Source organism: Berghia stephanieae, chromosome 3, assembly GCF_034508935.2.
Source record: "Berghia stephanieae isolate SIO BIC M18660-M18661 chromosome 3, UCSD_Bste_1.3, whole genome shotgun sequence".
Lineage (NCBI taxonomy): Eukaryota > Metazoa > Mollusca > Gastropoda > Nudibranchia > Aeolidiidae > Berghia > Berghia stephanieae.
The window spans coordinates 85808192-85824351 of NC_088362.1; the positions used below are offsets into that span (position 1 = coordinate 85808192).

Here is a 16160-nt window from a genome sequence, read left to right on the forward strand (position 1 = left end):
ATAGCTCAAATTGACAATGAATTAATATTATGGCATACAGACTTGTCAAATATACTTTCAGCCCAGACAAGGTATCATGTTTATATAATTTGGCACATTGGGATTGATCTTCTTAGGTTTTAAGTATTTTTGATAAGTCGGGATTCATCTTGATCCATCGGTGTGTGAAGTAGAAAACAAAATAAAACAAAATAAAAACAAGTCATCAACAACAACACCAAGAACAAGAACAACAACAAAAACAACAACAAAAATCAACAAAAAATCAAACAAACAAAAAAGCAAAAACAAACACCCCCCCCCCACCCCAATACAAATCCAAAATTCATAGGGTCAATGGGGGAAAAACAATAAGAAATGTCCTCTTTATTGTATCCATGACGGGGGTCAGTGTCACTGTCAGCTCGTGTGTCTGGTAAAATTATGCTTAAGTATGTATAGCAGTAGCAGCAAGATCCATTCAAGCGTCGTGTACTGGTGTGCGTATAAATGAAGTTGCTAAAATTTAAATAACGTCTTCCGAGCAGAAACACCCTACTTAGAAGCTGAAGTTTATCCTGTTTTTTTTTGGTAACATTTAATGGACATTAATAATTATTAGCAATTGCTGGCTACCTTTTGGATAGGACGCTAGTCAATCGTTAAGTACTTTTCGCCATGTTATAACAGACTCAGCTACTCAATTATCAAATTAAGAAATTAAGGAGCAGGTACTGGTGTAAGATACAGAACTGAAAAAGTGTGTATGAAAGGTGAAAGACAAAGCAAGAAAGAAAAATACAAGTAAAACAAAAAAAAATCCCTGAAAATTAGTCGACCTTGACTGTGGATCGAACCTCAGACCTGCTGATTACGGGTAATCAGAGGGCCTGAGGTTCGATCCCAGTCGAAGTCGACTGATTTTTTGGGATGTTTTTGTTTTTTTTTTCTTGTATTTTTCTTTCTTGTTTTGTCTGGCACCTTTCATATACACTTTTTCAGTTCTTTATCTTACTCAAGTATTCCCAGGTTTTAGAGTTTTTGATAAGATGAGGGTCATCTCAATCGATCGATATTAGAAGGGCGGGTTGTCGGACCAAAGATTTAAAAACCTGTTTTTTCGTAGTACGACCGTGCTGTGCTGTCAAACACCCCTGTCTGTTTTTATAGTTAAATGTCAGGTAAATGAAATGAAAATGTTATGACCGCTTCATTGTGTTTTCATGTCGGAAAGAACTAGATAGATGGAAAGAAATGAGCTCTGATCAACATAAAGCGGATTGTGAACTTTAATTTTGTTTAGACTTCCTTAACAAAACTCACTCTCCTCTATTGATGCTATGCGTTTAGGTAAATTACCCACATATCCGCCAGCCACATAAACGAACGAACACCACCATTGTGTGTACGAGGGCTCTTTCATAATTAACCGAAAAATGCCTGTAAAATCCGCGTTTTTTATGCTATCAACAAAATTCTTGCACGTGTTCATACCTTGACTCGTCCTTCATTTCTCTACGTAACAGCCAAGTCTGTCTACACACTTCTGCTAACGCCGCACCATGGAATAAATACCCTCTCGGAAGAAATTTCCGTAAAGGTTTTGTAGCCATTTCCGCACATGGTCAACAAGCTCTTCGTCGACATCAAAGCGCTTTCCTGCCAGCCACGTTTCAGTGGCCCAAAGAGGTGATATTCAGATGGTGCGAGGTCTGGACTGTGTGGTGGGTGTGGCAAAATCTCCCATCCATATTTCTCTAGCCAACCTTGCGTCACTCGTGCTGTGTGGGGTGTAGCGTTGTCGTGTTGCAACATGACCCCGTTGGTCAACTGCCCTGGGCGCTTTCTGCGAATGGCCTCCCTAAGCTTGTCAAGAGTTTGGCAGTACCTTGCAGCATTGATTGTTTCTCCAGGTTGTAAGGTTTCGAACAGAATAACACCACGACTGTCCCAGAAAACAGTTCCCATTATTTTCTTTGCTGACCGCATGACTTTGAATTTCTTCGCGACAGGTGAGGATGGATGTTTCCATGTCATCGAATCTTGCTTTGTTTCTGGGGTGCAATGGTGCAACCAAGTCTCATCACCGGTGACTATGCTGTCAAGAAAAGTCACATCGTACCCTATAAAGTCTCCGCCGGCGTTGGCAGTATGCCCGTGAACCCTGCGTGAGCTCTTGCTTCTTCTCAAAAGTTCCCTGCAGATGTCCAATCTTTGTTCTTTATGATTGTCTGTCAATTGCTTAGGAACCCATCTTGCGCTGACTTTTCTGTAGCCAAGTTCATCAAATACAATTCTATGGGCAGAAGTTTCCGAAATTTCAAGACTGCTTGCGATTTCATGAAGTTTCAACCTCCTGTCTTGACGAATAAGCTCATCAACTCGCTTCACATTGTTTCTGACGTCGCAGTTATCGAACGCCCTCTCCCTTCCTTGTCTGTCAAGTCGGAATGGCCGGCTTCAAACAAATTACACCAGTGATAGACTTGTGTACGGCTTATAACATGCTCACCATATACACTCTGAAGTTCTTTATGAATTTCGGTAGGATTCAGACCTTTGGCGTTCAAAAAACGTATGACCAAGTTTCAAGGTGGGCCGCCATCTTTAAAATCGTCTAGAAATTCATTGTGCAAAATGATGCACTTCATAATTTCTGGGAATATCCGTAAGGAAATAAGGAATATCATGTCGTTTACAGAATTAAAAAATCTCCACTGGTTGCTGAGCAATGGGCATTTTTCGGTTATTTCTGAAAGAGCCCTCGTAGCCTTTAACGTTTATAGTCTGATTGGTATAATTTAGTGTGAACTAATCAGCCAACAGGTTGTATAAAAACAAAAACTTTATGAGGCGATTGGTCACAAATAGTTATTTTTAGAGAGTATTTCCACAGCTTCGTCATGCTGGAAGTAAAAGTGCTTTATTTTAACCCCGCCCCATTACCTAAGCAATTAGCTGGCTGAATGTAATCTAGTTTTCGAGCGAACTATTATTATTATTATTATTATTATTATTATTATTATTATTATTATTATTATTATTATTATTATTATTATTATTATTATTATTATTATCATTATTATTATTATTATTATTATTATTATTATTATTATTATTATTATTATTATCATTATTATTATTAATAATAATAATAATATAATAATAGTAATAATAGTAATAATAATGATAGTAATAATAATAATAATAATAATAATAATAATAATAATAATAATATAATAATAATAATAATAATAATAATAATAATAATAATAATAATAATAATAACAATAATACGGATGCTGGTGCTTCTGCTGCTGCTGCTGCTGCTGCTGCTGATGCTGGTGCTTCTGCTGCTGCTGTTTATGATGATTATGATGATAAAAAAAATATTTTCTTTCAGACCCAAAACCATAAGAAATAATGTCCTCAGACGTGGCTCAAATCGTGGATAAATCAGGGAAAAGCCTCTGGCTCCGTCCTGTCAATGGCTACTATTTTTCACCGCAGTTCAATGCCTACGCCGTTGAGAATATGGTGGATTTTCCACTGAGAGAGGATGATGTGCTTCTTGTTACTTATCCCAAGTGTGGTAAGGGAACCCATTGTCAATAACTTGTCAATATTTTTGATATTGAAACTAAGAGTTCGATTCTAGCATTATCTATTTTTCAGTTTCTTCTTCTTCTTCTTCTTCTTCTTCTTCTTCTTCTTCTTCTTCTTCTTCTTCTTCTTCTTCTTCTTCTTCTTCTTCTTCTTCTTCTTCTTCTTCTTCTTCTTCTTCTTTGGTTCCGGTAGCTCAGGTGGTAGAGCACACGCTTCATACTTAAAGGAACCAAGATCGATCCCGGGTGCAGTCGAGATTTTTTTCTGACCACCCCCCCCCCCTGTCCACCTAGCAGTGATTGATTAGCTGGGCCTGTCAGATCTGGCGAAAAGTACTTTGCGATAGACTAACGTCCTATCAAAAGGATAGCAAGCAATTGCTATTGTATGTTTCACGCTATAGAAACCGGGTTAAACTCCAGCTTCATGGGCCTATTGGCTCTGAAGGACTACTTTTTCTTTTCCTTCTTTTTCTTTTGCTTCTTTTCCCTCTTCTTCTCCTCCTTTCCCCGCCTCCTGCTGTTCCTATAACTCCTTTGTCTGCTTATTTTGTTCCTTCTCCCCCTCCTCTCTACTTCTCCTCTCCCTTCTAATCCTCTCATTCTCCTCCTCTTCATGTTTAACCTCTTGTTTATCATCTTTCAACACATTCTTATTGTGCTATGTCTCTCCCCCCCCCTTCATCTTCCTCCCCTCCTCTTCCTCCCCATCCTATTGACCCGTCTTTCTTCCTATTCCTACTACAATTCCTCTTCTCTCGTCAACGCCTTCAGGTTCTTTCTTCTTTTCTTTATCTTTCTAATTCTTCGCTATACGCTTTCTCCTCTCATACCACAATCGGATTCAGCATTACTGCCGGCCTGGGGTATGGATAAAACGTAAACCCTGATTAATAGTTATAGATCAATTAGTTAGTCTTATATATTCAGGAAGCTAATTATAATAGTTGAAAATAAGAGATTCAATCTATATATTTACGTGCCAATGACGATTGGCATAGCCAACTTGATAAATAAATAAAGATGAAATTCTCTTTATTTATCCCAAGACGAAATTTGTCGTTAGGGTCTATTCCAGTGGAAGACTGGAATAAACCAGGCATTAACCGCAATGCAGCGCCGCGAAGTGTTGATCAAGGGCACCTCGCGCTACGGGAAGTCGAAGTCGGTGCGTTCTGGGAGCAAGGCAAAGATCAAACCGCTATGGGCATAGTCATCAGGGATTTGAAGTATTCTTAATTGTTTCCACAGGCGTCCACTGGTCTTGGGAAATCCTCCGAATCCTTGTCACAGGAGACATCGATAACAAAGGCCTAGACAAAGAGAGCTATATGATGGAATGGGATCGGCCAGAGAAATACGAAGATCTTCCAAGTCCCCGAATTCTTAACAATCACATGCCTTTTCACATGCAGCCTTCAGACTTACTGAAGAAGAAGCCGAAGGTTGTCATTTTCTACCGTAATTTCAAAGACGTAGCCGTGTCATTCTACCATCATCATTGTGCTATCAAGGATTACGGATACGAAAGCGGGGATTTTGGAGGGTACCTGCAGCGCCACCTGGATGGGCTTAGTAAGGTTACATTCTTACTCTTGTATTAAATCAAAACATTCACACTTGTGAATTTGTTCCATAATTTTTGTCACGTCCATGGCTTTTTTTTTTTTTTTTTTTTTTTTTTAATGATATCAATATTATTCTGTATCTTCTTTAAAAATTTCGAAAAGAAACAAAAACGAAACAATCAGTAGTAGCTTAACCAAGCGGCCACTGTTTGCCTACCAAAAGAGCTTTTGTCAAGGTCCAAGACTTGCAACCGAGTTACGATTCCCGACTCTTTACCTGTCCAACATGATGCTCTCAAATATACGAATATAATTTCTCGTATAAACATTCATGCTAAAGCCATAGACATTTTTTCGAAATTGCTAAGGGAGAGCAAAGAGAAACGATTATTCATCAATAAAGTGGTTTATTAAAGCATCAATATCCTATTAAATAATAGGGAGGTCCCAAAACCGTGATTGCGAGAGCACTTAACTGAAAAGCAAATGGGATGGTGGAGGTTCCAGATTAAGTTGAGATGCTGACCATTTCCCCTGCCTATGTCCACCCATTTGTGTTAGGGTAGCTGGGCCTGTTACATGTTAGGAAAGTACTTTTGCAAAAGATTAACGTCTGCGAAAAAGGGTAGCAAGCAATTTTTACGATCCAGAAACGCTAAAGAGAATGCATGGGTTTTATGATGCTAGGACTACTTTTTATACCGATTTTGTGTCAGATACCCAAAAAGTTGATGTTATATGTTAACAGCATTTCAATTCCTAGGTTATATTATTTCTTGCTTTGTGTTCGAGAGATAATTGGTAGATCAATTTTACGTACACTTGTAATAAAAGCCCCGGGTTATAGAGCAAATCCAAGAACCAAATGTTGTCATGCATAGTAAAGTCATTATGAAATAATATACCATTTACATTATATTAACATATTTTCAGTGGAAACAGGAAACCCGTTCAACTTTTACAAGGAATGGGAAGCAGCAATATTAAAACACCCCGATCTACCTGTCTATTGCTGTGCTTATGAGGATATGAAAGAGGTTGGTCTCTTTGTATTTGGAGAATAATACCGAAGTCATATATATATATATATATATATATATATATAATATATATATATATATATATATAAACGAGCTGTTTTACTGAGTAATTATCCATTAAATGTTCTCCAAGCCAAACGCGTTACAGACAACAGCAACATTCAACTGTAGTATTAGGCGTGCAGCCTGTAAGGCGTTATTATGATTTCATTTCCAACGGATACAACACTGTCATTGGCCAGGTAAAACAGTTGAGCATTTATTTAGCCCAATATCCACCAAACGTGCTCAAAGAGGTTTATAAGGATCACTAGCAATCAGCAATACGTAACAGGTAGAACGAGACATGATATATTATCACACTATATAACATAAATATATATATATATATATATATATATATATATATATATTATAATATATATATATATATATATATTTTTTTAAAAAAATATTATTTATACATTTTTTTTATTTTATAAATATTTATTTTTGGATACAAAGCTGTTAACGACTACATAAATTATTTTACACTCGAGTAGCTACGATGAGAGAATGTGGGCAAAGATTCCTTGTCAATGAGTAAATAAAAGCTTTGGATGTTTAAAATCCCATGGACTCAACACTAGACTGGATTATTACTATTCTACTAGACTACCGCCTTAGTCTTATTCCTTATTAGTTTCTAAGGTTTGTGATGTTTCCTTCATTGTTGGAGGGACAATCTGGAGATTAGTTCAGATTCATGATCACTACATTTCAAATGGATCACTGCTCATCAGTGACGGTTTCAGACCTTTGGAAAGAAAAAGAAAGATTATAAAAAGAAAAAAAAAAACATTAATACAAATTTAAACATTAAAAGGGAAAAGTAAAAAGAAGAAGAAAAAGAAATAATAGATAAATGAATAAATAGTAATAATGCTGAAAACTTATATAGCGCTATAACTCCGAGATACCAGACTCTAAGCGCTTAAATTACAAATTTACTTTGGCTGAAACATGATCATTCACACACACAAGCACACACACATACTCTCTCTCTCTCTCTCTCTCTCTCTCTCACACACACACACACACACACAAACAACACACAACACAAACTAAACCTATCTTGCTTCTCATACCATCTACTAAAATCGAAACAGATATGTTTTAAGCGAACGTTTAAAAATAGACAAAGATTCTTTATCACGATGCTCTGCGGTAAGGCGTTCCAAACAGAGGGTCCGAAATGAGAAAAGGATCTCATTCCAGCATTTTTCCGAATTCGAGGGACAACTAGTTTTGTGGAATCACTGGCCGAACGTAAGGGGCGGGGTTTTGAATATCTTTCAATAAGTTCCGAAAGGTAGGAAGTGGCAGTACCTTCAAGACAAATACACTAAAACACAAGCTTTGAATTTAATCATTTTCTCAACAGGCAGCCAATGCAGGTCATGAAGCAGAGGTCTGGCAGAGTCGCACCTTCGCTTCATGAATACTAGTCTGGCAGCGCTGTTTTGGACAATCTGAAGACGTCTCAGATTATATTGCGAAACGCCAAACAACAGTGCATTACAATAATCCAATTTCGATAGTACGAGGGACACAACCAGGTGCTTGGTCACATCCTCAGATATGAACCGTCTAATGGAAGCAATCTTTTTTAGTTGGAAAAAGAGAGATCTAACCAAATTATTAACCTGATGCTCCATAGACAGTCTCGAGTCTAAGAATGTGCCAAGGTTTTCACTTTGTCAACAATTTGAATGGAGGCATCCCCCAACTTCAAATCTGTTTCACTTTTCCACTTCCTGTTCCCCACATACAGCACCTCCGTCTTATCATCATTCAGTTTCAGTCTGTTCTCATTCATCCATTTCTTAACACTTTGGATACAATTTTTACTATTGGCTGATATTTCTTGTAAATTTCTCGTATTGGAGACGCAGTACAATTGCGTATCATCAGCGTATTGATGGTAAGACAGACCGAAACTTCTGATGATTTTAGACAGAGGACCAACGTACAGAACAAAAAGAACGGGTCCAAGTACTGAACCATGGGGAACCCCACAATCAAGAAAGATTTCCTCCGATCTATATTCATCCACCGTAATAATATGTTTACGATTAAACAAATATGACCTAAACCAATCAAGCGCTGCACCAGACACGCCATAAGTAATTTCAAGACGTTTGAGAAGAAGATTGTGATCAATAGTATCAAAAGCAGATGATAGGTCAAGCAAATTCAGCAAAGAACATGAACCATTGTCTATAACAGAGAGGAGATGATTAACAACCCTAATAAGTGCGGTTTCTGTCGAATGATGTTGCCTATAAGCAGACTGAAATTTTTCTTCAAGACAATTATTTTTAAGATGAGACAGTAATTGTTTCAAAACAAGCTTTTCTAAGATCTTAGAGAGAAAAGGAAGATTAGAGACAGGGCGATAGTTTTTAAAGTTCTCTTTATCTAGATCAGGTTTTTTTCAAAAGGGGTTTGACATGTGCAACTTTGTAAATGTCTGGTACAGCACCTGACTGTAACGAATTATTAACAATACATGTAAATGGTGTTAAAATTACATCAATGCACTTTTTTAGAATGGCAGTATTTACGGGGTCTAAATCACAACTTTTAGTTGGAGACGACATAATACAATCACGTAAGTCAGCTTTAGTAATCTTTGAAAAATGTGTTAATGAATCACCATGAAACTTGTCAAATGTTGTTTGGACCGATTCAGATGAGAGTTCTTTCCTGATGGTATCCGTTTTTTCTTTAAAATATTGACCAAAGGTAGATCTGCACGATCGATTAAAGATGGGAGAGTTGATTGCGTCTGTTGTCCCAGCAGTTCCTTGGTCAAGGCAAAGAATTGTCTCGAACGTCCCACGTTTTTCAGGCTGTCTTCATAGAATTTCTTTTTGGCCCTGAAATTGACGGCTTTCGCATTATTTCGAGCCGCGATGTACCGCTTCTTATCGACAACATCTCTGGACATGAGGCATTTTCTTTCTGCCCGCCTCCTGGCTAATCCATTCAATTTTATTTCGGTATTATACCAGGGTGCTTGACGTCTCATTCTTACTGCTCTAGTTTTTAAGGGAGCATGCTTGTCCACCGTACCAACAATTGACTCGTGGAGACCATTCGCATCATGTTTATATTTAACGTTATGGTCAAGGTCTTGTTTAAAAATGGTCATGTTTAAACTCTTCATATTACGAGATGTTATCATCTTTTTTACTTCGTGCTTCATTGGAAATAAAACGCAAAACATAATCAAATGGTGGTCAGAGATTAATTTATCGATATTTGAGACAGGTGAGGAGAGAGAATGTTCAATGTATGTAATGACATGATCTATTGTGTGGCCATGGTTGTTTGTAGGACCGCTTACAAGTTGAATATAGTTGTTTGTGTCAATAAGCTCCCGAAATACTTTCGCTTTCATTTTTGTTTCCGAAATAATCAATGTTAAAATCACCCATAAAAATATTATGCTTTTTGTTTATGGATTGCATAGACATAAATTCTCCGAACTCTGATAAAAAAATCAATTGTTGATATTTTGTTTTGTTGGCTTGGTGGTGGGCGGTAGACACAGTGAAACGACTTTTTAAAATTATTTTCATGGATGGCAAATCCAGCGTAATCGAAACATTTAAAATCATCATGGTGGAATGATATCTTATCAAAGAGTGACATGTTGTAAATAATTGCAATTCCAACTCCTTTCCTACCAATGCGTGGAAATTATTTAATACAAAAGCCTTCGGGTGTAATTGCTTTCAGAACTGGATCATCATATGAATGATTAAGCCATGTTTCCAAGATGACAAAAATAGTAATTTTATGATCTTCAATAATGTCGATTATATCTTGAGTTTTATTACGGCACGATCTAACATTTAGTAATCCTATTTTTATACTTGTATGATCATTACATGCAGGTTGTTGTTGTTGTTGTTGTTGCTCAAGACGGTGCTGTTGCTGCGAGTTGTCATGGTGGTCGTTTATTTCATACTGCCTGTCACGGACAGTGTTGACATTTGACAAGGAATGGTGAGGAGTACTCATTGAAGTGATTAGATTGGATGGGGGATGAGTGTTGATAAATTGAAGGGAGGATCGAGGTCGTGGGGGGAGCGGGCGTGGGGTTGGCCGGTGACCAATGACGGTCGTAATAGGGCGTTGTTTTCGTCTACCCCCTCTGAGTCTGTTCATAAAATAAGTACGTATTATAAATAGATCTATGTACACAGTAGTTGTTAAAATTTGTAAAATATAGCACAGTGAATAAAGTTTCCAATATGGCTGTAAACAAATAGCAGTTTAAAACTATGTTCGACTTTGGAAAATCCATACTTAAATTTTAAAATTTTAGAAAAATCCTCTGTTAGAAATCGTTAAAATGTATATCAATAAAACCACAAGACTATCACAAATTAGATGGTATGAAAATCCAGGCGAAATGTCAGATAAAAATCACTCAAAACACGTAAATGAAAGAGCCAACAAAAACAAGACTCGCTGGTCAGGCGTGTTACAATATTATGAATAAATAAATAAAGGGATGAATTGAAAAAAAATATATAATAATAAAAATATATAAAAAACGAATCCAAAATTTGGATAACTAAAAAGAAAAGTTTGGAAGAAATTCAAAATAATACTCTTCAGATCAAGAATCAATAAAATAAGTATATATTGAAATTAGGGGCAGCGTGGCTCAGCGGCACGGCCTTTGCTCCGTACCCGAAAGGTACCGAGTTCGAATACCCTCTGCGCTGTGTGGCCTTGAGCAAGTCACCTCGCCCTAGCTCAGTTTGTGGGGCAGCACTGCGGCTGACGCTTGGGTTTTTCCAGACTTCCCTTGGAAAAGACCCTTAGGACAAATTTTCCCTATGGAAATTTAATTTTAATTTTATTTTATTATTTATTTTATCCTTCAGAAGCCTTCACATTACTGTCAACATAGGACTCATAGTTGTTCAATGCATATGTGAACATATAGAAATTAGAATTCTTGGGAAATAGGAAAGGACACTATGACAAAATACCCTGTGTAGCATTACTACCTCAATTGTGTAAAATTTAACATTTTTTTCAGAATCCGGTGACAGAGATGCGAAAACTTTGTGATTATCTGGGTAAAACATTTGATAACAGCTTCTTGCAGGATGCCGCAAACTCGACCAATTTTGACCATATGAAAGTGACAAAAGGAGCTATCAATCCAATTTTTTACAGGAAAGGTGAGCTATTTTTATAATTTCTCGATAATTCCAGCAAAAGTCTAAAGTCTTATTTACTGTTTTCCCTATATAATACTCAATAACGTCCTGTTTCAAGAGCCACTAATATCTGGTATTAAATCATTGAACACCAATGTGAAAGCCTAACAAAACATTACCGCTTAAAATTCATTTTAGATGGATCAATTGGTCCATATGGAGAATGAGATTAGAAGAAGATTCAATATCTATTAACTTGTAAAATACGTTAATATATTTTTGAAAATATCAAATTTAGGAATTAGGGAGCAGGCGCCGTTGGAAGATAAAGATTTGAACAAGTGTGTATGAAACGGTGCCAGTCAAAACAAGACAGAAAAATACAAGAAAGAAAAAAAAAAACATCCCAAAAAATCAGTCCTCCTCAACTGGGAATCGAACCTCCTGATTACCGGTTAGTTAGAGACATGGCGCTTGTTTACCGATATTGCATTTTTTTCCGACAGACATCGCTGTTAACGGCAATGTACTCGTTTTACACATGAGTACGTTGAAATGATGTGAACAAAGAGCCTTTTCGAAGGACTCAACTATGCACCGTTCAGAGTGGGACTCCAACATATGACCTTCAGATCCGACGGCAAGTATCATATTACTTGACCACATAGCAGCACACAAATCTGTTCGATTCTGGTTTGAATGCGGCAGAATTAATGTCAGGTCTTGTTTTAAAAACAAAACAAAACTAAGATATACTTAGAAAAAACCGTTTGTAGTTTATATTAAAAAAGAACCCCCCCCCCCCAAAAAAAAAATAATTAAAAAATAAAGAAACAAAGACTTGTGCATTTATAATTGCGCATTATCCACTAAATGTGCTCGAATCCATGGAAATCCACGAGGCATGACGCTTGTTAGGCCATATTACAACTTAAAAAAAAAATATTTGGACATAGACAACGCTGTTATTATTATTATTATTATTATTATTATTATTATTATTATATTATTTTATAATTATTATTATTGATATTACTTATTGAAGTAAAATATTGTCTATTACAACAGTATTAAAACATGACCATAATTGCGTCCGGATGTCAGACCTGCATATATATGTGCACGTCGGTCTATCCTCATGTTTGAAATAATACTCGGCCTGAAAAATTTCGAATCAAGAGAGGTAACTCGAATTTTATATTCCACTCGAGGGTTTAGTACAGTTGTATCGCTTGATTTGTGCCTGACAATATCTCAACGAATTCTCTGACAGAATAAATAATAATAATAATAATAATAATAATAATAATAATAATAATAATAATAATAATAATAATATTAATAATAATAATAATAATAATAATAATAATAATAATAATAATAATAATAATAATAATAATAATAATAATGATAATAATAATAATAATAATAATAATAATAATAATAATAATAATAATAATAATAATAATAATGATAAATAATAATAATAATTTTCTTTTCTTTTAATGCATTTTTTCATTTTGGTGATGGCGGACTTAGTGTAGTTTGTTAACATAACAGGGGACAAAATCGAGATAAAGCAATGAACTGTTTGGAATCAATGTTATAAAATATGTTTGTACTTTTTTTAGGATGAGAAAAATATTATAACTAACATTCACAGATCCTAGATTCAAATTAATCTTAAAAATAGTAGTCGATTAAAAAAAAAAATTCTACCTTCTGTAACATTTGTTAAACACAAATAATGCCGATTATTTAATATTTTTTTTACTGCTTCAGTTTAATATAGTTTTTACAAAATTTCACAGGTCAGGTAGGAGATTGGAAAAACCATTTCACAGTTGCCCAAAACGAGTGGTTTGACGGCATCATCAAAAAGGAAATGGCCGGTATAACAAGATTCAACTTCCGGTACTCAATTCATTAGACAACAGTCTGGCGATCAAACATTGCAGTTGATAAATGCTAAAAGATCTTCTTCTTCTTCTTCTTCTTCTTCTTCTTCTTCTTCTTCTTCTTCTTCTTCTTCTTCTTCTTCTTCTTCTTCTTCTTCTTCTTCTTCTTCTTCTTCGTCGTCGTCGTCGTCGTCGTTGTCGTCCCCCCCCCTCCTCTCCCTCTCACATTCTTCTTATCCTTTTCTTCCTCTCTTCTCTCTCTCTCTCTCTCTCTCCTCCTCCTCGTCATCACTACTCGTCATCATTTTTTACCCTTCTTCTTCTTCTTTCCCTAGTTGAACCTTTTGCAAAAAAATATAAAATGCACTAGAATAGAAAATATCAAAGTGACAATTAGGGAGAAGGATCTGGTGCAAGGTATATATCTGAAAACGTGTGTATGAAATAATGCCAAACAAAGCAAGGAAGAAAAATACAAGAAAAGAAAAATCCCCAAAAATCAGTCTGCAGTCTTGCGTATTTCTTTCTTGTTTTGTCTGGCACTGTTTGATACGCGCATTTTCAGATCTTTAGAATAGTAAAAAATATGCAAAGTTGTATTCGTGCGGCTATTTTGTCTAGTCGTCTGACACTCGTCTTCAGACCAGAAGGTCCTGGGTTCGAGTCCCGCTTTGAGCGGCGCATAGTCGAGTCCCTGGAAAAGACTGTCCTCACATTCTCAGACCATACTCAGGTTTAAAATGAGTACATGGCCGTTAACAGCGTTGTCTCTGTAGAAAAAAAATATATTGTATTATCGCCTAACATGCCTCATGTCTCGTCCTACATAATAAATGTTGTTGGCAGAGGACCCTCTGTAAAGCGCTTTGAGCACGTTTAGTGGCTATTGCTCTATATAAATTCTCTAGTATACAAAGCATAACTGATTACTCACTCTCTCTCTATACCTCTCTTACTCCACTCTTCCTCCCTCTACTCCCTTCTTCTACCCCTCTCTTCTTCTCCCTATTCACCCATTGATTAATCTATCGATCTAGATATGTTTGAACTTGTGATGCGAGTTGTTGTTTTTTTTTTGTGTGTGTTTATTCCGTGGTTTATGTCAACTTTAGTATACGTAAGACATAATACGTAGCCATCTTTATGTTACTTTACGAAGGCCACGCATAATAACATAATGCTTATAAAATGCCTATATTCTGATTATACCGATGCTAGTTATATATGATTTAGTCACATATATACATCATTATCAAACTTAATTTAATGTTCTCATCTCTTATACTGTTTTGTGTGTCTACAACGTTGTTTCTGCTTTGCGTCATCATGGCGGAATCTGAGTACGTCAACTTCATTCATTCTATATGATTCGGCCACGGTGACACAGAGCAGAAACAATATTGAAGGCGAAAAGGTATAAGAGGTGAGAACATTAATATTATTCAAGCTCCTTAATAGCCGAGCACTATATAGATTCATCCACACCGATACCTCACGAAAATACATTATTATCACCATATTGATATAACTACATAATATATATTTATTTTCTCATTTCATAACTACGCATACTACTAGGACACATTAATAAATGAACAACATGTTTGACCAAAGACAGATAATAACCAACTGTCTTGAATTTTAAATCGAAAAAATCTTGTATCACAATCTTCAAATTCATTTTTTAAATTTCGAATTCGCATTTGTGAATAATCTTAAAATAATATCACTGTCATTTAGGCCAAAATTACAAACAAAATGGACCATAAAAAAAAAGAAAGAGACACCAAACAAAAAAAAAGAAAAAAAAAAAAAAAGAGAGAGAGAGAGAGAGAGAGAGAGAGAGAGAGAGAGAGAGAGAGAGAGAGAGAGAGAGAGAGAGAGAGAGAGAGAGAGAGAGAGAGAGCAAACAATTGGCTAATAATATAGTTTATTCTTTTGATGATCAAAATGTGACTTAGGCGTAGTTTCTTGAAAGATTTGGTACTTTCTATTATCTATTTTGTAGTTTGTCATATTATACCCATCGTGCTATCAAATGTCATGAAGTTAATACCATAAAGATATATATAATATACAGTACTCGTTATTATTGTTTTGTCATTCTATTTCAATGTCATGGATTAAAAACGTTTTAAATCCGGAGTTATCGCATTTTCTGGAGCACAAGAGGGGCTATATCTCTCTTTTCTAATCTCTGATTAGAGATTCTAGTCATTGCTAGAGAAGATATGAACCAGTTACTAGTGAATGGAAAAGAAGATCAGGAGAGATTCTGACGTTACGCTTATCGAATCAGGTCCATATTATAGTTTCAAGAGTTCTAAAAAAGGCGTTTTACACACATTGTCGTTGCAGGTTTAAGTAAATGATTTTATTTATGTTGACGAAACGGGAATCAACTTCTGTACAAAAGAACAAGGGATCGATCTCAAAGACGTTCTCGGGATTTCCGTGCTGTCATTGCATTGGTCGACTTGGGAAAAACATCATGATGATGTTTGCAATAAGTAGTAGACGTGGACTTATTTACCATGAATTACTGGAAGGTGGATGACCCGTGAACGATTTAACAATTTCCTACAAGATGCAGACAGGCAATTATGGAACGTAATCAGCACGTTTCGTTTTTGACAATGCACCAGCACATCGGAATGTTCCAAACAGAAACAATTTCAGCGTATGGGAAAACATTATAAAACATTATTTCGCAGAAAATCGCCATCATCTTCTTACAATGGACTGCTGTGAACGAATGGCAAGTCTTGCTCAACTGTCCGCCAGTAAAGACACAGCTTCTGTCACACCGCTAGCGATGCCTACAGTTGATTGCAGTTTCATC

General features: G+C 36.0%; 1 protein-coding gene across 3 annotated transcripts in view; it reads left to right on the plus strand.

Annotated features, from left to right (window-relative positions):
• Positions 1-15395, plus strand: part of LOC144968700 (sulfotransferase 1B1-like) — a 19762-nt gene extending 4367 nt beyond the window's left edge. For 2 of the 3 annotated variants that reach the window (XM_078907300.1, XM_078907299.1), the window contains exons 2-6: positions 3383-3571; positions 4836-5159; positions 6086-6189; positions 11297-11441; positions 13232-15395. In XM_078907300.1, coding sequence (XP_078763426.1) covers positions 3403-3571; positions 4836-5159; positions 6086-6189; positions 11297-11441; positions 13232-13350 — 861 coding nt within the window. In that variant the 5' untranslated portion in view covers positions 3383-3402 and the 3' untranslated portion in view covers positions 13351-15395. Of the gene's footprint in view, positions 1-3382; positions 3572-4835; positions 5160-6085; positions 6190-11296; positions 11442-12488; positions 12587-13231 lie in introns of those variants that run through there. The other variant, XM_078907301.1, reaches the window with a different exon arrangement.
• The last annotated feature ends 765 nt before the right edge of the window (positions 15396-16160 follow it).